General features: G+C 36.4%; 1 protein-coding gene across 11 annotated transcripts in view; it reads left to right on the top strand.

Annotated features, from left to right (window-relative positions):
- The window catches only part of LOC127877467 (uncharacterized), a 192362-nt gene that overhangs the window by 168160 nt on the left and 861 nt on the right, over positions 1–23341 (top strand). For 3 of the 11 annotated variants that reach the window (XM_052423387.1, XM_052423376.1, XM_052423381.1), the window contains exons 9-17: positions 18754–18831; positions 19170–19294; positions 19685–19771; positions 20315–20401; positions 20789–20851; positions 21909–22107; positions 22414–22560; positions 22726–22802; positions 23244–23314. In XM_052423387.1, the coding sequence (XP_052279347.1) occupies positions 18754–18831; positions 19170–19294; positions 19685–19771; positions 20315–20401; positions 20789–20851; positions 21909–22107; positions 22414–22560; positions 22726–22802; positions 23244–23314 (934 nt within the window). Of the gene's footprint in view, positions 1–10605; positions 10692–12137; positions 12215–13246; positions 13593–14074; positions 14176–14372; positions 14457–17571; positions 17695–18423; positions 18556–18753; positions 18832–19169; positions 19295–19684; positions 19772–20314; positions 20402–20788; positions 20852–21908; positions 22108–22413; positions 22561–22725; positions 22803–23243; positions 23315–23341 lie in introns of all 11 variants that reach the window. The other 8 variants (XM_052423385.1, XM_052423383.1, XM_052423380.1 and 5 more) reach the window with 5 other exon arrangements.

Genomic DNA, 23341 nt, shown 5'->3' with positions numbered 1-23341 from the left:
TTTATATTGTTCGAAGTCACCACTTGTGTTTGTCGTACGGAACTTCCTTAAAGCTCGATACTTCTCGTATTTAAGATTCGAACATTCTGTGTCCCACCATTCAGGTTGAGTAACATTATTTGATCTGTTATGCGGGCCGCAACGTTTCTTCTTCATACACGCGCCTGCCTGTTCAAAAACATTCATGAATGCGTTTAATTTGTCAAAAGCGTTTCCGTTTGGTGGCAGCCGTTCAAAGGCGGTATAATGCGTTTCGAAAAGTTCTATAAACGTTTCACGACAGCCTTCATTCCATTTTAAATGGTGTGCAGTTTTTAGGTTTGAATAATCAACTGGGTGCGTATTTTTGCTGTTACACTTAAAATGCAGTTTTAACGGAAAGTGATCCGAAAAGTCTTCGCTCCCAACCTCGAAGTGACTAACATGCTCTAAAAGCGATGTTGGGAACAATATATAGTCAACTACACTTTTCCCGCCGTTTGCAGTACATGTGAATTCGCCTAATTTGTCACCATCTGATCGTCCGTTTAATGCATGCATGTCAAAAACGGAGCAAAGTTCACAGAGAGCAACACCAAACCTATTAAGCGTAACGTCTTTATTTCTCCGTGGCGTACAGAACGTGTCACTTGGATATGCAGTTTCACCGAATATATAATTGACGTCATCGTTTGGTATATAGACTAGTTTGTCACTTATCCTTGCGTTCAGGTCCCCGGCTACTACTAAGTGTGCTGATGGGAAGTCTGATACAATGGCAAGAAGTTTATCCTGCAGACTTTCAATGCCATTTGTGGTAATGTCTTCGTAAATTGGTGATCTTTCTGGGGCAATGTATGTAAAGTACAAGATTACATCCTGCATAAGGCATAGAAACTCTTTCGATACAGTTAATATTACACAATCATCAAATTTGTCGTATATTTGCCTAAAGTGCTGACTAAACGTATCCCGCACAAAAACTGTGACGCCCCCTGTGCCTCGCTTATTTCCACAGAACCTTATATTTGAGTAACACGTATAGCCACTTAAAAATTCATTAAATTCATCTGCACTTCTCTGCCAGGTTTCATAAAAAGCGATTATATCGAACGATTTACAAAATTTATCAAACAGTACATCATTGTCGTATTTCTTCAGACCTTGAATGTTTAATGAGCATATTTTAATATATGTACACCTATTTACATTTACACTGCAGTTTGGGCTTCGGCCGGACCCCTATTTAGGAATTAAAATGGGCATTTAAGTGTTGACGTTGAACACGTAAGTATCGCCGTCAACTATAAGTTTGTCCAACTTAAATCTCGCGGATTTTTCTCTGATATGCACTGTTGCAGAAACGGATCCTTTCCGGTAGATCTTCCACTACCCTACCGGTTACGTGCTCCTGTTTGCGCTTTTGTCAAAAAGCATTTAACAATGCGTCGCGACTTTTTAACGCACAAAATCTAGCTAATACAAGACTATCTTTTTTGTTTGCAAGTCTATATGCGTAGTCCAATAGTGGTTCATCCTGATTCAACCCTAATGCGGTCGAAAAATAATTACGAAGTTTTTGTTCTATTTGAGAAGCGGTTTCATTTTCAGAGAAAGCCATGCCGTATATTTTAAGATTGTTTTTTCTAAGAGCCATATCATGTTTTTCTTGTTTAAGTTCCGTTTCGCTTAGTTTTTCCTCATACAGTTTCATTTGTTCTGATAGTTTTGTAACAGAGGATTTTAGTTCCTCATTTTCCTTTCGTATTGCCTTGTTTTCATCTTTTAAAGAATTTACAGAATGTTCAAGACTGTCAAATTTTTTGTTCATTTTCTTTACGTCGGAACGAATTTCTAATAAAATTGAGGCCACATTGACGTTGATCGTATCGCCCTCGGTGTCCGAATGGTTAGAAAATAGTGAACAACCATCATCGTCGCCGTCGTTCGTTTGCTGACTTTCTTTAGTGAGCCAGTTGTTTAGGGATAGCTGATTTGTGTCGCGGTCTCGATCTGACGGCCCCGGCTGCTGTGAAGAACGCACAGTAGTTAGGCATTCACGATCGGGTCGGACTCTGGTGTCTTTTAATGAGTCAACCACGTTAACGCTTTCGGTCGCAGTCTTTTCACTGACGGATGTACTATCGCGGTTCGTGCTTCTACCAAGATACTTCTGGCGCGGTAATCTTTCGCGCAGATCAGGGCCTGGGCCTGGGTTTATCTCAATGCACTGCGCCGCTAAGAGCAAAAACAGTACTATACGTATAAACAGCGATACGTGTGTGATTTGAAGCGACTTAAAGTTTGATTTTGTTTTAGCAGCTGGCTGTGAAAAGGTTCCGATCCGCGCCCGCCAGGCTTCTGTAGTAATCCCCATTTTGTTAAAACACTTCCGCACTGTCAGCGCTCAATCCGTGCGTGACGAAATAATGCACTTTTGTTGATAGTCAATAATAATTCAATTTAGAAGGCTGAATCTAATTTAGAAGGCTGAATCTAAGTACACACACTATTTGCAATATAAATTATTAGATTGCAAATAAATCAATCTGTTAAAACAGTCTATTTACTGACGAAAATATTGATTAATATATCCTGATAATAATATACTGAAAACTGTTCTTTAGTAAACAGTAATACCATCAATCACATTGACTTTAGAAGACAATGTACACAAGATGAAAATTAAACAATACCATTCATCAGGTCTAAATATTAGGAAACAATTGAAATATGATAAATAAAAACATGGACAAACAAAATCAATTTAAAACAATTGTTTTAAAATATGTTTAAATATTTTCATGAAAAGCAGATAGACAATGCATTTTCATAGGGACTGTTATGCATACTAATGAAGTTATACATAATAAACATGGACCTCCTTTTTACAGTTATTATAGTCCTGAGCATAGATTGGCATGACCCATTCTCCATATCTATCTGGAGGTCCATTCTATACATAGATGGTGACGTCACTTCTTTATTGTCATCTCTATGCTAGGACGCATCACATTCCCCTGATTTGGGGATTTGCGCTTCCGCCAAAATAGTTCTGCGTAGGAATGAATATTTTTCTATAATGAGAAAAACGGTGTTAAATATGTGTTGAAAATGGAATGTTGTTTAAAGAAATGTTATTTAGTATGTTTAAATGCGATTTTGAATCTCTATTAAGGCGATTTTCAGAAGCACGATTACTTGACTTACTTTCGCTTTTACTTTTCACTTGTAAAAGAAGTGCTACCCACAATTCCTTGCGCGTTAGTACATAGGTCAGAAGGACCGGTGTGTACACAATGTCTGGAAGTTGTCTTAGCCTTTGGGGTCTGCCAGCTGGTTCTGGGTGTATTATTGTATGTGGTGTAACTTGGTGTATGTTGCTGTGTTGTATGTGATGAAGTTTGAGTCTCACCTTGAGAGTGGTTACTCACTGGCTGACTTACTAATTCACTTATATGAGAGTTTACTCCTGAATTTGTGGAATTTTGATCCCTAAACAAATTGAGTGAGTTGTTTGACTGCTCAGACCTGCTACTATCAACCGCCGACGGTGTCTGAGCTTAGGGACTGAGAATCTCAGAATTGGCATTGACAACCGGACTGTTTGTCCGTTGTCTTGTGAAATATCCAGGTACATATCCTACTCTCCGCTGCGGAATGACATAAGTGTCTGACTCGGACGAACAGTCACTATCGGATGTATCCATGGGTTTTGCCTGTGATCTGGTAACCTTTTAGGATTTTGAGTTCCCTTTTTGTGAATTGATGTGGGAGATGTACTAGGGAATATTGCTATTGGCAGCAGTAAATTCCTATGCAGTGTTCTGATAGGACCATTACAATCTTCTCGCCTAACCTTGTATACTGGAATGTCAGGATTTGGAATTTTCATGACAGTATACGGTTCAGACTACCACCGGTCAGCCAACTTGTGCTTACCATCAAAATGAGTTTTTCTCACTTAAACTCTATCATGGACCTCAATACTGGTGGCATTAACCTTGCGGTTGTAAAATGCCTGATTCTTTACACCTTGCTTCGCAGAGGCCTCAGCAGCCAGCGTATGGGGTTGCTGCATGCGATTTTGCAATTTGTGTATGTAACCAGTAGGGCCTGGAGATCCTTCATTCCCGGGCTCGGTATCCATGAATATATCTATCGCAAGTCTGGGATGCCACACAAACATGAGATAGTGGGGCGAATATCCTGTATCGTCACTTTTAGTGGCGTTATAGGCTTGCACCATGGGACCTACAAAGAATTTCCAATCTTGTTTTTGGACTGGATCTAGTGTTCCCAACATCTTTATGAGTGTTTGGTTGAATCGTTCCGCTGGGTTACCCATTGGATGGTATGGGGTTGTGCGGGACTTTTCATGTCCAGCTATTTTGCAAAGCTCCTGTATTACCTTACTCTGAAAATTTCTGCCCGGATCGCTGTGAAGGCATACAGGAAATGAGTAGTACCTAATAAAGATGTCATACAGGGCTTTTGCTGTAGTAGTGGCAGTTTGGTTTATGCAAGGAAAAGCTTGTGCATACCTGGTAAAATGGTCTGTTATTACCAGGATATTTTCATGTCCTCTCTTTGATGGTTCTAGAGACAGAAAATCCATGCAAACCAGTTCCATGGGTTTTGTGTTCTTGATATTTACCAGACCAGCTGTCTGTTGAGGACGTTTCCTCAAAATACATCTGGTATAACCCTGAATTTTCAGTTCTAGATCTCGTTCTAGATGGGGCCAATAAAATCTCTGCCTGGCTAACCACAGGGACTTGTCCTTGCCTGGGTGTCCAACATTATCATGAACACCTTTAAGGGCCTGTTCCCTGAATGCACAAGGTAAAACTAGTTGCTTAACGACTTGACCATCTAAAGTAGTGGTTCGGTACAGCGGTTTATCCTAAATAGTGAGTCGTTTCCATTCTCTGAGTAACAGCTGTACCTCGTGTGGTTCCTTACGGAGTGCCTCCTCTCTGGGGCGGGAACCGCTTCTTAAGAGGTCAAGTACTCTAGCCAGATACTGATCTTGAGCCTGAGCTGTACTCCAGTCAGTCCTTTGTGCAGGTTGCAATTGAGATCTGGCCTCTTCTGCAGCAAGAGGACAGATATCAATGTCAATACATTCTGCTAGGGGCGTTTATACTTCAGATGCCTCTGTTATGGCTTGGACCATATCTGAAAAAACTTCCAAGTATCCTGCTCAAAGAATCAGCATCAATATTTCGCTTACCATGTTTGTACTTAATGCTGAAATTGTATGCAGCCAATGATGCCAGCCATCTATGGCCAATGGCATCAAGCTTAGCAGAAGTGGTCACATATGTCAGTAGATTGTTATCGGTTAAGACAACAAATTCGTTACCGAAAAGATAATCATGAAACTTTTCTGTAACTGCCCACTTTAACGCTAAGAATTTCAGCGTATGTGCTGGGTAGCGTTTCTCTGACGGCCTCAGTCCACGACTGGCATATTCAATGACCTTTTCTGCTTCATCCTGATTTTGGTACAAGACAGCACCAAGGCCATGACCTGATGCGTCTTTGTGCAGTATAAAGGACTGATTATACTGTGCATATGCTAGTACCGGAGAGTATGTCAGTTTACTCTTGATAGTTTCAAAGGCTTGATCTTGAGCGTCACTCCAGGACCAAAAGCTGGTTTATTGGTCTTTTTGGACCGTTTCTTGCTCTTGCTGGCCCTGCCTGTGGTGTCATGGTCTTTCAGAAGGTCGTTGAGTGGTTCAACTATCTGAGCATAATGCTCTACATACCTTCTGTAAAAACCAGCAAAGCCAAGAAACTGTCTCAGCTCCTTTATGTTTTTGGGTGCTGGCCACTTAGTGACAGCACTGGTCTTTTCAGGGTCAGCGGAGATTCCATCTTCACTGATCACATGACCAAGGTACACCACAGATGACATAAAGAGCTCACATTTGGAGGGTTTGAGCTTCAAACCATCTTCAGTAAGTCGTGAAAATACAGATTCGAGCCTTTCAATATGTTCATCAAACGTTCTGGAATAAACCAGAATGTCATAAAAAATGAGACAATCCTTCAAGTGTAGGTCGCCCATACAACGTTCCATAAGCCGTTGAAAAGTACTAGGTGCATTACAAAGTCCAAAACCTAATCGGTTCCATTCATAGAAACCTAGGTTTCCTACACTGAAGGCTGTTTTGTGTTTGTCTTCTTCTTCTTCCAAATGTACATTCCAATAACCTGACCTCAAGTCAAGTTTGAAAAAGTTGTAAGCGTCTTTTCTGGTTCGCGTATTGAGTTGTCTCCAATCAATACAGAATCGAAGTGAACCGTCACGTTTCCTCACCAACACTACATTGGAACTGAAGGGTGACTCTGATTCACGAATGACATTCGCATCCAACATTTCTTTTATATGTTGTTTCACCTCTTCATACAACCCTGGGGGTATGCGTCTGCTTAAAAGGGGTTCGGTCTTCTAACACAATCTTGTGTTTAAGAAGATTTGTACAACCTATATCAGTAGGACCTTTGGAAAACACCTGTGACCAATTTCCTTGCACTTGTTGAACCCTTTGTACTTGTTCGGGTGTCAGATTTTCAGTATCATTTTTAACTCCAAGGTAATTGGTACACTCATTTAATGGTGTTTTCTGTTGAGAGTCATTCTGAAAACTTGAGGACAAATTATCTATGACCTCAACTTCAAAAATCTGACAAACATGTGACTTTGGCTTAAAAACAATGGGTTTGCCAGTCATGTTGCAAACTTTCACAGAAATTTTGCAACAATTGCCATGCTGTTGCATTTTGATTACTCTTGGACATACAGAGTAATTAGCTGAGGGATCATGATTTTCCGTAACTACATTGGCTATAGCATGATTCACCCCTTAAGCCACACAATTCAAAGACACTGTTTTATACGGACCTAGCTTAACTGGTCTTTTGCTAGATAGTTTGGCTGCAAATGACGTCACATTCAATGTAGCAATGGCAATGTTCCATTCCTCAGGAATGACATCACTGTCATTCTGGGAAACTATATCACGCATGAGTCTTATAACAATTACAGGACAATCTCTGTTAAAATAGTTATCTTTTATAACTAAAATTGGCACATCCAAAGCAATATGTGACAAAGAAGGAACGCACAGTGTACCTTCTATATACCCGCAGTACTTCAACAAAGAACCGTCTGCAGTACTAAGTTTTAAACCTAGTGTGTCTAAAGGTAAAATTTTAGGTTTTTCACTCATAAAGTTTAAACCAGTCTCAGAAATAGTGGTTACCATGGAACCAGAATCAATCAATGCTGTGAACAGACAAACATTGATACTTATTTTGCTTTTATTTGGTTCACCCACTAATCTGGAATACAATTTGTGTTGACCAGTTTGTTTACCAGCCTCTGTTTGGCCTGCAACAGAAGCGGTTACTCTTTTTGGGTGATATGTCTGGCCGTTTTGACTAGCAGATGTATCATTATATGTACCTCTGCCACGGCCTCTAAAACTCTTGCATTGACCACGGTTTTTAAAACCCTGACCTCTGCCATGGTCATAAAAACGTCTATTTTGACCTCTATAACTTTGAGGTAAATAATTACTACTTTCGTTCTGAAAACTTGAACAATTAGCTAATAATTGATCAAGCTTTTTGTTCACAGATGCATACTGGTTTTCCACTTTCAATTCCAGAGATTTTAATCTGATTTTAAAATCTGATGAATCAGCAGAAACAACACTTTGCTGAACCTTTTTCGCTTTAAATGACTGTGAAGCAACAGGGCCGAGGGACATTTCATGTTCTACTGCCCTTATTTCTCTAATTAACTGCTCAAATGACAAAATTGCATCAAACTTGTTTCTAGTTTGAGATTTTAATTTCTCAGAACAAAGGCATGTCCAAAATTTGCAACGCAACATTTCATTTCTGTATTCAGGACTCAATTTAAGAGTTTCATTTGAGCTAGTCAAAATGTATTAAAGTCTACAGCCAAATGCAGTGACAGACTCATCAGGCCGCTGAAGAGAATTGAAAAATTCTTGCATAACATTATTGTTATGAAAAGAAATGGCAAACAATGAGTCCATTTTAAATAAAATCTGCTCAACAGTTGCAGTTTCGCCCAAAGAAATCACACATCTCCTTGCTGGGCCTCTAATTGACTTTCGTATTGCCTGCAAAAGATTTGATTGTGAAACATTATCAGATCTCAAACATTTGACCTCGAAACGTCATTCATTATATGACACTTCTCCTTTTGGACAAGGCTCATCTCCTGAAAACATTGGCAACTTTGGTACAGAAGACTGAATATGAGCATTTAAAGAATGATTCTCCTGAAAACTAACATTATAATTTGCCTGTGCAAAAGAGAACTTCTGAAATGAAGTTTTGGGAATTGCACCTCCAGAGGGCAACATATGTTCAGGATTCAATGGAAAAGGAGTTGAATGCAAAATTTCGGTATTGTCCAAAAAGTTCAATGTATTTGAAGGCTTATCAGACTCGGGTTTAGAAATTGTGTAACCTGAAGCCAACAATTTTTCAATCATGTCTTTTTCAGACATTTCAACTGCTATGCCATTGGTATTTTTAGCACCTTCTACCTTCTCAGTGTCCGACATTGTTTCGGAAATAAAAATGTTATCAATATAATTAAAATCAACAGGGTATGTGCAAAATACTCGTCTCAGTGATGGTGCCCTACTAATGTTAATTGTTAGTATAAATCCACTTATATAAGTTGTTAATTACATTTCTGTAAGACAAAAAGATATTACAAAAATTACTGTAATATAATCTCAATTAACTTCAAAAAGAAATTCAATTACAATAAAAGTAAATTATTGTCTACTGATGAATAATCTTATTACGCAGACTATTTAAATAAACTTTTATATTTCAATTCATACAAAAGAAACAATATCACAGTTATGCAGAATATGTACAATGTAACACTTACACAAACACTATTCTTTAAAAAAATAATGATATTTCCTATAAACTGATAAACAATTACTCCCAAAATTGACTTCCGTTGTAGCTTTAACAACAACAATGTGGACTACACAAAAATTAGTGACGTCAAAGGTCAATACACCATTTAAATTTCAACCTACAAAATGTATCAGAATACTCTAAAATTGAGATATAATAGCACTTTTTTCAAATTATATCACATTTAAAGAATTCTAATTGATTCAAATCCACAAAGCATAGAAAATCTGCTTAATAATGAGAGTTCAAAATCAAGCACAATATCTCTAAATTTAATAGGCAATTGTAACGGAATATTGCTGGAATAATATAAAAAATTATAAAATGATACAAAGTTTTGGAAGATTCAAAAACAAATTCAGGTACTTACATACAATTTCTGTTCCAAATATCCTAAGATCCTTTAAAACACATTTAAAAACTTAAAAAAAAATTCACAAAATAACATATGTCCACAGATTGGTTCAGTTCACTCCGTCACTGTGGTGTAACCGCGGACTCTAGATGACATTATACGCTACGCTCCGTGGTGTAACATATACGCTGGAAATCGTTTGAAACGGATCTGGTCCTTCTTCGTGTACTGTCACTGGGGTTCACTCAAACGTTGAAAGTTTGATACTTGCTAAATCAAGTCCATGTATGCACACGAGTGGCACAAATGCAAATAATATTTCGACAAGCAAAATATGAGAGTCAAACTGTCTAGTCTGACCATAGGAGTACGTCAAACTCTCAGCTAATGAATTCGGGTTGAATTCGGCCGGGTTTCGATTCCTCGCTTGGTAACCAAACTGTTACCTGGATAAAGGTTATATCTCTGCGGTAAGGAATCCGCCGTTTGTAGCCGTTGGTATGGAATTCCAGGATGGACTGGACAGCCGTGGTTAACGTCTGATGTAAACTAGTGGACAGTGGGGATCTATCCTCTTAGAGGCAACCGATACGTTCCTGGGCTTCTTAGCTCCTTCTTAGGTCCTGACCATCACAAAAACACTTTGGGCGCCATTTGTAGCCGGGTTGTGTATTTATGACACAAGTGGGTTATTGTATATATTCTTTATTTTATAGATTTCTATAATATTGAAAATGATGGCCAGCGACCTGAGGACTTAAGTTTTAAAATAAATATATGCTGACACATGGAAAATGCCAACATCTATCTCTTACGAGACTTTATGATGGAAAGATCATAAACTAGTGTATAAAACCAATGAAATAATATAGTTAAAACATCTCACATAAAAACATGCAGTGTTAGTAACTCATGCACTCACCAATTAGCACCCACACTGATACTCGCTCACATTCTTGCATGGGTTAGTAATATTAAAAGATTAGTGTCAGAGTTAGTACCCTGTTACAGATTTAACTACCGTATTAAGTAGTACATATACACAAATGTCAGATCTTTAATAATGTATTGGTAGATACCTTACACTAACTTCAGAGCTTCAATGTTTAAGTTCTCAATTTGTTTGACCGTTCGATAACAATAAAACGTATTGAGATGCAAACCAATATTGTTATTGAATACGTCAGAGACACTCTTACAATGTACATACTGGAATGTTTAAATTTGCATATGTCGTTACAGTAATTCATTCAACCAACATGTCTTTAAAACCATTTAAGTCCGATTTAGAGGAGATCAAGGTATCTACACTGAAGATTAAAAAAAGACTCGACGAGCTTTCTCAACGCACACCAAAATGTCAATGGTATGTACCGAACTAGTTTTGTTATTTGAGTCGTATTATTTGAACTCGTTGTAAACATGTATATTCATGGACTATTTTGTATTGTTTGATCAAATGCACACGAAATCCTCGTGTGGAGTCATCGTGATCAATCCTGAGTCAGCGTTGTATGCATTGTTGCATTGTTGTGCGTGTTTAACGTTATGCGTTTAAGCACGCAAGAGGCCGCGATTTTTACTCCATATTAATTTAACTTGATCATAATGTTTATATAAACACTATCGAGCCCACGTTTGAATATTTCACAAGTTTGGTCGAAAGGTAAGTCACCCGGTCAAATCATATAAACTTGTGTTACCAGAAATAAAACCACTCTTTATTAAACCTGTTCAGAATGTTTATATCGACTTTATCTACACCAACGTTGTAATTGGCTCATTAAGGATTAAAATCCAGGTAACCATATCAAATTCTGAACAAACCTTGTCACCACTCTTGATGTTACATTAATGACATTTATTAGCAGGCCTCATTTGCAGCCTAAGAACGTTCACTATTAATCTGCATGTTTATCTACGCCATATAATGACCAAGTTTAAAATTGGATCACATGAACTAAAAATCAAGACCATCAGGTAAAGACTTTGAAGGGACCTTTTCACAGATTTTGAAGTTTGTCATTAAATGCTTTATATTGATAAATATAAACATAAGATCTAAAAATCTTCAGTAAAAAAAATTAAAGAAACAAAAAGTAACCCTCAACTGGGCTCGAACCACTTACCCTTGGAGTAAAAGTCTAACGCTTTGACCACTCGGCCATCTGTGCTCTCACAAGGAGTGATGTATTTTATATTTTTAATAAATAATCCTCGTAGTGTCACAACATATAACGACAACAACAGAACTATCCAAATTATTATATCGTTTCGCGTTGCAACGCTTTATAATTGTCAGGTCTTTAAATCGACAAATGATGCATGTAATGGGTATTTTAGAACATGTAAAATGTTCAGTATTAGTGTTTCCTCACAAGTATCATATCTACAACGAACATTTGCGGATCTGAAACATGTTTTTTTTTTTAATTTTGCCAATTTAACAAAACTTGAAAAGGTCCCTTTAACATTGGTGCACGTTTGCTTCGGTGAGCGCCTAGGTCAACTATGACTTAATTTGTATTGCCTGTGTGTACATGTATTATATTTGTTCATTAACGGATTCATTTCATCGTCGAGCTTTCATTATATGCGCAATCATGTTAATTGCATGTACCATAAAGTAGGTATTTGAGTGTTATAAAAGTATGTATTTAAAATGAATATTTTGATATCTTTTAACGTGCGAATATATCAGAAGCTAATGTGTTTATATATAACAATATAAATTTTGTGTAATATTGCTGAACCAATAACAATTAATTATTATTTGTTGCTTTGCATAACACATATATAACTATATACACAGGTTTTCAGAAAAATATCTATTACTAATATTGAATAACGGATATTGCAGTGGCGATCGTATATCCCAAGTTCGAACAGGTAAGCACTGTCTAATTTTCTTATTAGGCATATGAGAAATAACCCAGTGTGTATATATACGTGTTAGAATGCATTCGATGGTCTTTCAAACTGAAACAAATGTGCAGTAGAATTAGTCAAACGTATATCAAAACGCCAAAACATATGTTTTTTGCCTGTAGTGTATTACACCCCTCCTGATATTTTGGTCAAATAAGGCTTGACCTATATTCGTCATCTCTAAAATGTATCTTAGATATTTTCACTTTAAAGGCATGTTCGTGTTCTTGAATGTTGCGATAGTTTATGGAGGTTTTTTATATGAAAGTGAATTAATGTATTGAAAAATATGGAGGCTTATGGATACATAATATTTACTTACCAAGTGTGAAAGAAGACATCGTCTTCATGAAAAGTATTGACCTTTACAAGTACATTATAAGTACATTTGTTAACATATGAACCACTAACATTAGCCTAGATTCTTTAAACTTTCTTTTATGTGCATATTTCACATATCAATCAGATTTCTAGCACATCTTGGTTATAATAGGCCAATTTGTATTTGCTTTTCAATTTTATTTTGCGTTATTATTGGCCAGCTAGCATGACGTGTTGTTTTTCTGTTAAATATATCGACTCTTTTAGCTATAAGGTCAATTACTATCACATGTTATATTCGAGAAGCGTCATTAGAATCATCGCGTCTGACATATTTTAATGCTGCATAGTATATCAGACAAAGAGCGACGGCCGACACTTAAAACGGCTTTCCACTCGACCATTTTAATGAGACATATTGGTTCGCTTGATTCGCTTAAAATTGGTTCTAATACTAATCTGTAGCGTAATCTGTACGTGAGTATTGGTAAATATGGTTACACAGCTTAACGAATCAAAAATGCGTACGGCGATTTACATTAGGTACTGTTGCACTCTGCTGTTGTAGAAAAAAATATTTAAAACATTGTGGTGAGCTTATTCGCAGATGTGCATCTTATCGGGAGCTATGGTTATGTATATGTTTAATACTTGGCGCCATCTTTGTTGAAGATATACAAAATCTGGGTTCTCGCCTTGACCGTTTTGCGAGTACACACGACAAAGGCGTCAACACACACGAACATAGATTCCAACAGATACAACAACAGATAGTAGAACTCAACGATTTGATACTCTCATGTCAGTCAAATGAAGGCGTTTTAGAAGATGTACATAAAGCTTCGACGACAGGAACGCAATCTGTTGAAAGTGATAACACGAATGTTTCACAAAGCGACCGCGAAGGTTCAACTGGAAACTCAACTGAAAACAGATCGTCTTCGACGGGTGCAGCATTCTCACCTGCCCAAAACAATTCCTCCGCCAATCGCCCGTTTAGCGGGGAAAATTCGATAAGGTTAACATTCGTTTACACTAATAACTTGATATTTAAGTATTGCCAGTGGAGTAAAATAATCGTGTTCATGTTCTGTGTTCGCTTTGCCTTCGGAATATTTATGAGTTAAAGTTTCAATACCGATAAAATCTATGACATTTAATTCTGCAGTTTAAGCACTGTCCTACATAACAAGACGTCTTTTGGTGATGTGGCCGATTTCAGCTTCACGTGTTTAGAAACTACACGGATGTAAACGGATATAATAATGCGCTTAACGAATAAATTAGCACCCCAAGTAATTTGATTTCTATGCAAGCATTTTAAACGCATGCGTAAAAACATATCTTAGCTTTTGCCATATATCGAAATGTGTGTGTGTAAATGAGAGAGGACAAAGTAAATTTTAACATTTAATATCAAAATCCAACTTTGTTCGTTTTTCCGCTGTATTTAAGTTTTAATATTGATACTTCAACTTTAAACTATTTTAATCCATGCAGTGAGTATACCACCACAAGAGAGTCGCTTAATCCAGAGCGGTTCGATACTCAAGGAACTAGAAGAAAAACAAAAAGGGTTACATTTGCTGAACCTGACACAGGTATGCAAATTAAATCACTTGTAAAGCTGACGTACTTGATTTTTACACTCCTTGAAACATCATTCTTTCTTGCTGGGAAAATTCTTAACCTCCAAAGCATACGTTTGCTCACAACTTACAATATACAGCGTACAAGTCATATTATTCTTTGAGACATAAAATGATTGTTTTTGAGTTTTGAACACCTTAACTTTCAGAATGGCAAACGATTAGACAGACTACCAAGAGTTATATGGACATGGATATATGGAGGACATTGGCACAAAGCACGCTCAATTCTGGTATTGTATATGATATACAAAGCTCTCGTTGTAAAGTATAGTCTCGTTACATGTAAGAGATCCATAGTAAAATATAGAAGCATAGCCTTTGGAACATAGGTGGCATTCACGCAATCTGTTCACGAATCAGTATTATGTATTCTTATTTCATGTATGTATGTATTTACGATTAAATTAAGTGCAAAGTTATCCAATTATTATCCCCACGCTTTACGAAAAGCGTGGGGATATTGTGGTTATCTCCGCCGTCCGTCTGTCTGTCTGTCTGTCCGTCCTTGCCACTATCTCCTCCTACACTGTTAGCACTAGAACCTTGAAACTTACACACATGGTAGTTATGAGCATATGTGCGACCCTGCACTATTTGGAATTGTGATCTGACCTCTGGGTCAACAGTTATGGGGGTTGGGGTGGGGCCAGGTCAGAGATTTTCACTCATTTTTTATGTTATTTTACATTAACTTTTTCATTTCTACACCGATTTACTTCAAATTGATGCGAAGCATCTCTTGTGACAATACGCTCAATCTCAACTATGCATGGCCCCATTACCAACCCTGGGGCACCCCGCCCACATAGACCACGCCCACCCAAAATTGCCATTTACTATAACTTCTTCATTTCTACACCGATTTACTTCAAATTGATACTGAACATGTCTTATGACAATACGGTCAATCTCAACTATGCATGGCCCCATTACCAACCATGGGGTGCTCCGCCCACATAGACCACGCCCACCCAAAATTGCCTTTTACTACAAATTCTTCATTTGTACACCGATTTACTTCAAATTGATACTGAACATATCTTATGACAATACGGTCAATCTCAACTATGCATGGCCCTATTATCAACCCTGGGGTGCCCCCTGGGTCAAACATGCGGCGTGGGGATACGCGTCGGCCTCTGCCGCGCCATTTCTAGTTGTTTTTATGATTGATAAGTATCATTTTCGTTTCGACTTTAGCTCGCCCAATCACAACATGCTAGGGGTGAGCTTTTGGAACCGGCTTTTGTCCGTCATATGTCATGAGTCGCCTGTAGACTTGTCATTTAAACGGATGCGCCTGCTAAATTGTTCCGGACCTCTCCATAAATAGATCATCAGGTTAAAATAATATCTTAAACACTTAAACTTAAGATATCTTCTACTCTGAAACATCAAAGCTCTTATGTACAAAATATAAAGAAAAGGCGTCCTTTAAAATGTGTATGGAAATGATGCAACTGTGATCAAATCTGGCTCCAAGGGCATCTTTTTTCCCTTATATGTATACTATGAAACTTTCTTCTCCCAAACTAAAATACTTAGTTTGTCTGTATATTCATGTAATGGTCGTGTAAAAAAAAATCAAATTATGCCCAACTTGGTCTTACGCCAGGTTTAACATGGTTAATGTTGACATGTTGACGTCGATAGCAAAATGACTTAAAGATCTATTTAGACTGTCCAATGCTATTATGCTTTATAAGAAATTCCAACAACAAAAAGTATCATACGAAAATTAACTACAATAGAGAAGACACTTAAACAAGTAATATTTGTAATAAATCGATAAAATGGAAACATTAGTCAAATTTTAAGGATCAAAACATTGTTTAGCGATGTCATTTTGTTTCGTGTTACGGATGATCTCGAGTAAGGATTGGATTCATTCGGTTAGCGAGAATTTCGATGATTTGGTGCGATCTTGTCTTTGCTTTCTATATGGTCCGTGCGCTATTATAATATATATTGGGACACTTCAAAATCATAGGAATCCATTATTTTCTGTATGCAGTTCTATTGAGAAATGTATTGCCATACATACACTTTCAATTTCCAATTCCAATCGCTCGTAAATTGTTGGAAACCACATCTAGCTTGGACATTTTGTCTATTGCTACAAGGAACATTGATTTTAAATGGGTTTTAACATTGATTTTTAATGGGTTTTTTTCACGCAGTATTCGTTTATCTAGACTGTTTATGGATCTTGAAGTAATCTTCAATTAAATTCCGGAGATGATTACGGTCATCATTTACAGTTTGTTCGAATCATACCAATTAATTTAATACTGGCCACGTCTCAGGGACACCTTTTTACTGGAGACTACATAAACAAAATTACTTCCGTTCAAATACCACACTACCTAATTATGTTTTATTAGTCCCCTACCGGTTTCACCGGAGGGGACTTATGGTTTTGTCTCCGTCCGTCCGTCACACTTTTCTGAATCCTGCGATAATTTTAAAAGTTCTTAATATTTGTTCATGAAACTTGGAACATGGATACATGGCAATATGGACATTATGCACGTCATTTCATTTCGTTCCTACGTAAAACATTCTGGTAGCTATGGCAACAAATAGACTAGAAATACTGCTGAAAATGGTGGTTTTTCTGGATCCTGCGATAACTTTTAAAGGTCTTAATATTTTTTCATGAAACTTGAAACATGGATAAATGGCAATATGGACATTATGCACGTCATTTCATTTTGTTCCGACGTAAAAAAAATTCTGTTGCTATGGCAACAAAAAGACTAGACATACTGCTGAAAATGGTGGTTTTCTGGATCCTGCGATAACTTTTTAAGTTTTTAATATTTTTTCATGTAACTTGAAACATGGATAGATGGCAATATGGACATTATGCACGTCATTTCATTTCGTTCCGACGTCAAATATTCTGGTTGCTATGGCAACAAATAGACTAGACATACTGCTGAAAATGGTGGTTTTCTGGATCCTGCAATAACTTTTAAAGTTCTTAATACTTTTTCATGAAACTTGAAACATGGATAGATGGCAATATGGACATTATGCATGTCATTTCATTTTGTTCCTAAAAAAAAATGGATGCTATCGCAACAAATATATATTTAAAAAAAATCTGGAATTTCTGACAATGGTGGAGCCGGTAGGGGACTTATATTGCTTGACAATAGTCTTGGTTGATGGCAAAAATCATAAACTGGTCCCCTCCTAAGTTTGTTCAAATAGTTCCGAGTGAAAAGCTGGATATGCAAGGGGTATATGATTTATATATACTTTCTTTACAACAAAACCTTTTAAAAGGACTGGTGAGCAATCTAGGACCTTCCTGTCCATCACTTTACTTTTTACCAGCTCTACAGACAACGGGTGATATTGAATGCATTGTGACGGTGCTGTTACTGGACATATCAGAGAGCATGGCGACAGGAGAGGCGTGGAAACAAACCAAAACATTTGTCAATGACTTTCTTGAAGGTTTCAGTCTTGTCATTTGCATTAAAATAGTTATTTATGTTTTATAATATGGAGCAGTGCTATAAATAAATCTTTAACAATGGTATCGTAGAATAGTTAGATTGAATCAAATGGTGCTTTTGATGGCTGATTGATGGTGATTGTTGTACAGTTTGTTTAAAGGTTTTTATCAATCATTAGACTAAATTTACATTCGCAAGATGATCAAAAACATTTGATTACTGCATGGTTTAAGTCAGACAGATGTTGTTGTTTTTTATTAAAACCTACATTTAAAGTGTTTTGCAAGTTATTTGTTGTCCACGTTTTACGGGGTTTATTGTTCTAGTCTGTTTGCAAATGCTTTTGATTTTTGTCAGCGTTGTTGGTAAACAGGAGAACTTTAAATGCTTTATCGTACGGAAATAATCATCAAATATTTCGTCCTATTAAGCGTCATGGAGACGCCAGAATTTAAATGAATTACCTCATTTTTATAACTGGAAAATATGTTTTCCCACTTATGTATTAGGTGCCTGTATGTTACAGTGTGCACACTCGATATTAAAAATCAATTATTTAAAAGAAAAACTGTATTTTGAACGTTTTTAAATGCTTAAATTATGCACACATATTAATGTTAAAATATGTTAATGTCGTAACTTCATGCTAACAGTCTAACACAGGTATACGTCTACTTATGCTTTTGTTTTGTCATGAAGTCAGCCTTTAATATTTTTTTAAAAATAGGTTTAAACGAAATAAGATCTATTGGAGATGAGCAACTGAAAGATGAATATGTCGCCGTTGCAACGTTTGGACACGAGACTAGGTTACAAATGCTGCTGTCGTCAAATTATGATTCAGTTCAAGAAATCGTTGGTAAAATGTTTGACTGCTTAGCTTTAATATTAGTAAAATACAATTGCTTGAAAAAAAATATCAATATGTTTTAACGATTTACTGGTTCCTGTGCTCGTACAGTTCTAGAATGTTAAAATGTGTACTTACAAATTACTTTCGTCATTTTCTACAAAATCGTATTTACGCGACATTAATTACTTTGATTGTTCGATGCAGATCGTTTGACGCCGGGTGGTCCAAGTCCGTTGTATGGAGGATTATGGATGGGTTTAGCAGGAGCGATGTCATGCAAAAGTTTGTTGTTGTTTTCGTTGCTGTAATGTACATTAATATTCAGTGTATATGCTTAAAATGTTAAATAGATGTGTGCCACAACACTTACAAAGCAAACAAACCAAACTCAAAAGAACGGAAACTTACTTGATCTTTATTCCCAAGATCATGATGTCTTTCCAAGCCAGTTGCATTATGTTGGTACCTGCACACTTATATATATATACATGTCCTACGTTTTGGAAAGCGTTTCAAATTTTCATAAATAGTGTGCTTAAATAACTACAATACGTCTATCCATATGAAGGTTCTTGATAGATTGTATTGCAATATATACTTTACGTCTAACGATTATACAGAGGCAAGGTTCACTAGTAACGGAGTTACCATTCTTCCAAAAATTATCATCCTTTCCGACTATCGACCAACCGAGACATTGCTGACCCAGGGACCCGATGTGCCAGATTGGGAAAAGACTGACGAGGTAGTGAAACATTATTTGTTGTTTATTGATATGGCTGTTATAATTGTATAATTTTGGATTGCAATCATAGTGCATTTTATCGAACTAGAGCAATAATGTATAGCATTAGTATTTAAATATATTTAAGTATATGTGTATCTTAGCCACAAAAGCATTTTTTCATGATGTTATAATATGCTTGTAATTTAGTTGACAGTTTATGCGTTGTGTTTTACCTCATTAAATCTATAGGTTTTGAATTACTGATTGTATTTTACATGCATATTATGTTACTTGTAACCAGGACAAAATACTGTACCGTTTGCTATGCTAGGGATATTTCTTTTAAATTATAAAGACGACCCTTAAAATAGCCTTATTTTCATGGCATCGCCTACGTTAACGTTTTAGACGTTAGCCAACGTCATGTCAGCATTGGGGGACCTAGATCGAAGGGGAATGACAGTGTTTGTTGTGCCTGTGGGAGACTATGATCAGGTAACTAAATAACTAAAGAAAATCATACTTTCGAGATTGAATTCGCAAGTATGAATATATATTTAGTTTGTGAATGTTTTTCTGGAATCGAGATATTTTAAATTCAGCCCATTATCCAAATCCAGTCCTATTCGCTAGCAGGTCAAGATTTGTCTCAAAGTAGCGAATTTGGTCACTACTTATAGTGAACACGTGATTTTCATAAACTATGTTTATCATATGTGTATCTTAAAGTAAATATCTGCTCTATTGCAAACTAATATTAAGGATATATTCTTGTGTGTGAATTTGCTGTTAAAAATGTATTAATACTGCTTTGATTCAGCTTGTCATAAACGTATAATGTAATATCCTTGTCGATACTATAAAATTACAAATTTTGCATGACTTACTTCTTTCTGTTATAATGCATTTGCCATTTTATTCGCATAATCTTTTTTCTAATCTGATGACCTTGGTTTCGTTAGGCGCATTATCATATTGAAATCATTTGTATTCCTACATGTACATGAACATTTTATTTACAATCCAAAATAATTACAGGAGTTTGTAAACGTTATAAAGCCGGCTGGCAGGAGATTGTACAATCACACAGAAGGACGTCGACTTGCACGGCGGCATTATCTCTCTGTAAGCACAAATTGTGTTTGTTGAACCGATCTGGTGGAACTGTGAAATAACGTTTATATCAACAGAATTATATGATGTGCGGATCATTTGTAACATATTGACAGTCTATGCGTTATAATCGACTTTGTTTTGTTGTTATTTGTGGTAATGAAAGCAAAGCTTTGTATATTTATGTATGTCGGAAAACGGTTACCTCTTGCGAACGATATATATTATATGTTGAATTTGCTGTAAACTTTTTTGGTTTTGTTTCTATATTATTTAGTTATTTTACATTGTTAAGATAATATCATAAATGCTGTACTACATAGTATATTCTATATACTAACTTTTAAAACGTTCTAGCCATTACTTATATCATTTACGCTTAAATTGTTTACTTTGTAGGTTAAAACAGATTTACTTGTATTAACACCAATATATGACGGCATGTTCTCGTCGGAAGATCTGGTAATTAAATTACAAATATTTGCGCCATGAATGTCCTCACTTCACACATATTATTGGTGTAAATTGTTGATGTCGTTACTCTTAGCGATATAATTGAATTTCGATATCGATATACTTCAATGTAAAAAATGACCTCACTCAGCTAAGCAAAAAGTCATTTAAAGAAAGCATATAATATTTATACACAGCCGAGAGTCTATACGATACATACGAAATAACTACCTTCATCTATGGGGTTAAAAAAGAGAAAACAAGTTGAAAAACAGTCAATACGTTCACAATTGCGTAGATCAACTTCTATTGCATACCACAATATTGTATATCTTATTACTTACCATATTACATCGCGAATAACACAAACGACTATTTGAAAGCTGCCAAACATAATAATATTATCTTACTGTATCGACCGTTGGGACAATCATGGTTTAAGTGGTTCACATAGTTCATACAAAAGCGCGCGTACGTTTTCTTTTCGACTGTGAAACGAACACGCAATGATGTTTGTGAATTGGGTTCAAAAGAAATAAATCTTTAAAATAAAGATTGCCAGGATTTCTAAATTTTTATGGAAAATCCCGGATCCGACCATTACTCTAACCAAAAAGATAATACACTAATCTAAAACGAAACTATAAGAACTTCAATACCCAGATATGTTACATAGAATTAAACACGTGCATTGTTGTAAACCGTGCTCAGATCATTGCCTTACACACGACATACATTCAATTACATTTCTAACGCAAGACGTGTGGTCTTGTCTCTCGAATTCCATGTTACCGAACGTCCCTATGACGTGCTGAGACTAACGGGCTAGGTTCGGGTTAAACGTGCTACATTGTCAAAGGGGGGCATGTGAAATTTATTGATTTTTTTCTCACTTACTTTTTGTTTAAATCCGTTGATAAATTATAGAACACTTATGCAAAATAGATGTGTTTCGAGAAAAGTGCGACATTAACAGATAAAACAATTTCAAATCCGTTTATAAGCGTTGTCCTACACGATTTATATGCAGCTCTAAGATATTTTAATGCAGACATTGGTTTTCTAGGATGACATGCTTGAGATTCGTGTTGAATCGTTAAACCTTAGACTTCGAACTCGGCAAGTAGACCCGGAGAATATGTACAAGGAAAGTGCCAGCAAAATATTTCCCCAGATTGGTTCCCGCGTTCGGAGAGGCCCGGACTGGCACTCGAAAAATCAAGATCACGGTGAGCCTGGCACAGTTGTGGGACATGACGAGGAAGGTGATGATAATATTAACGTCTTTTGTAAATTTCAGTTAGTAATGATGTTAACTAGGTTAAAGTGTAGATACCTATTGAAATTGTTAAACAACGTTCATAATTATGTGGTTATACTAAACCAGCAACCACTTAAATCTTTACGAAAGGTCACTTAGAAGACTTAGTTATTAAGTTGAATATCATTTTATGTATATTAAAGTCATACTTCGATTTGATTTTCCTGAGTGTGAATAAAATGTTATAACAATAATACAATTTGTCTTTAAGAAACAAATAAGATACATTTCCAAATATAATTTTGTTTAGATTCCCTAATATGGGTGACATGGGACGCAGATGATAACACCAACGTGTACCATTACGGAGGTGGTGGTTATGAAGTGTTGGTCTACGACGAACCTCGGACGTTGAAACCAGGAGAGAAAATCGCCGTAGGTTGTTGGGTGAAACCAGGTGGGATCTTATAAGAAATATGTTTTTATTAGTTAAGCATTATTACTTTATTAGTAATGACGGCATTAACTGCAAATGCTATCACATACACAATTTACTATTGTACATTATAATTTTTACGATTGCTGTTTACTGGTATCTTTTTAAAATAGCTGCTTGTTGTAGGCAAAGATGGCAAGTTTCAAAAGATCCATGAGTGGAACAAGGGTGTAGTTATACGTGTACAACCACCAAAGGCTCATGTATGTTAAACTGTTTGACGGAAAGTTATATATACATATTTCATCTTACCTTTACGTTGTATCTTACGCTATTATTTCTTCTCGCGTCTGTTTATTAACAATTTACATCATTCATTATTGTCATACTAGTAACAACTGTAACAGATAATTGTTCACGACCAAATGTCAACCGGCAATATATGATAGTGATTTTTTCTTCAAAACATGCAATAATCTTTCTGATTGTCCGTGTAAATAACATAAAATCCCATTCGCGAATATACACTATTGCACTCTGTCATCATAGAGAATGTGGCCTCCCTTTAGGAAATATTGTAGTTACGTACATGCAACAAAGGCCTTTGCTTTCTAGTTCGAAAATGCAATGCATCCAACCATAATAATTTGAAACGAAAAATAAAATAACAGCATAAATAGGGAGAATATAAACGTATTTTGTAGGTCCGATGGGACAGTGGCGCGCGAGGTGACTATAGTTACGGGGAGGATGGAAAATGTGAAATCGAACTATGGTAAGCCATTAAGTTTTTCCGACAGAA

The sequence above is a fragment of the Dreissena polymorpha genome, chromosome 4, assembly GCF_020536995.1.
Source record: "Dreissena polymorpha isolate Duluth1 chromosome 4, UMN_Dpol_1.0, whole genome shotgun sequence".
In the NCBI taxonomy this organism is placed as follows: Eukaryota; Metazoa; Mollusca; class Bivalvia; order Myida; family Dreissenidae; genus Dreissena; species Dreissena polymorpha.
The sequence above is the reverse complement of the archived record's forward strand: the minus strand, read 5'-3'. Positions and strand labels throughout refer to the sequence as shown.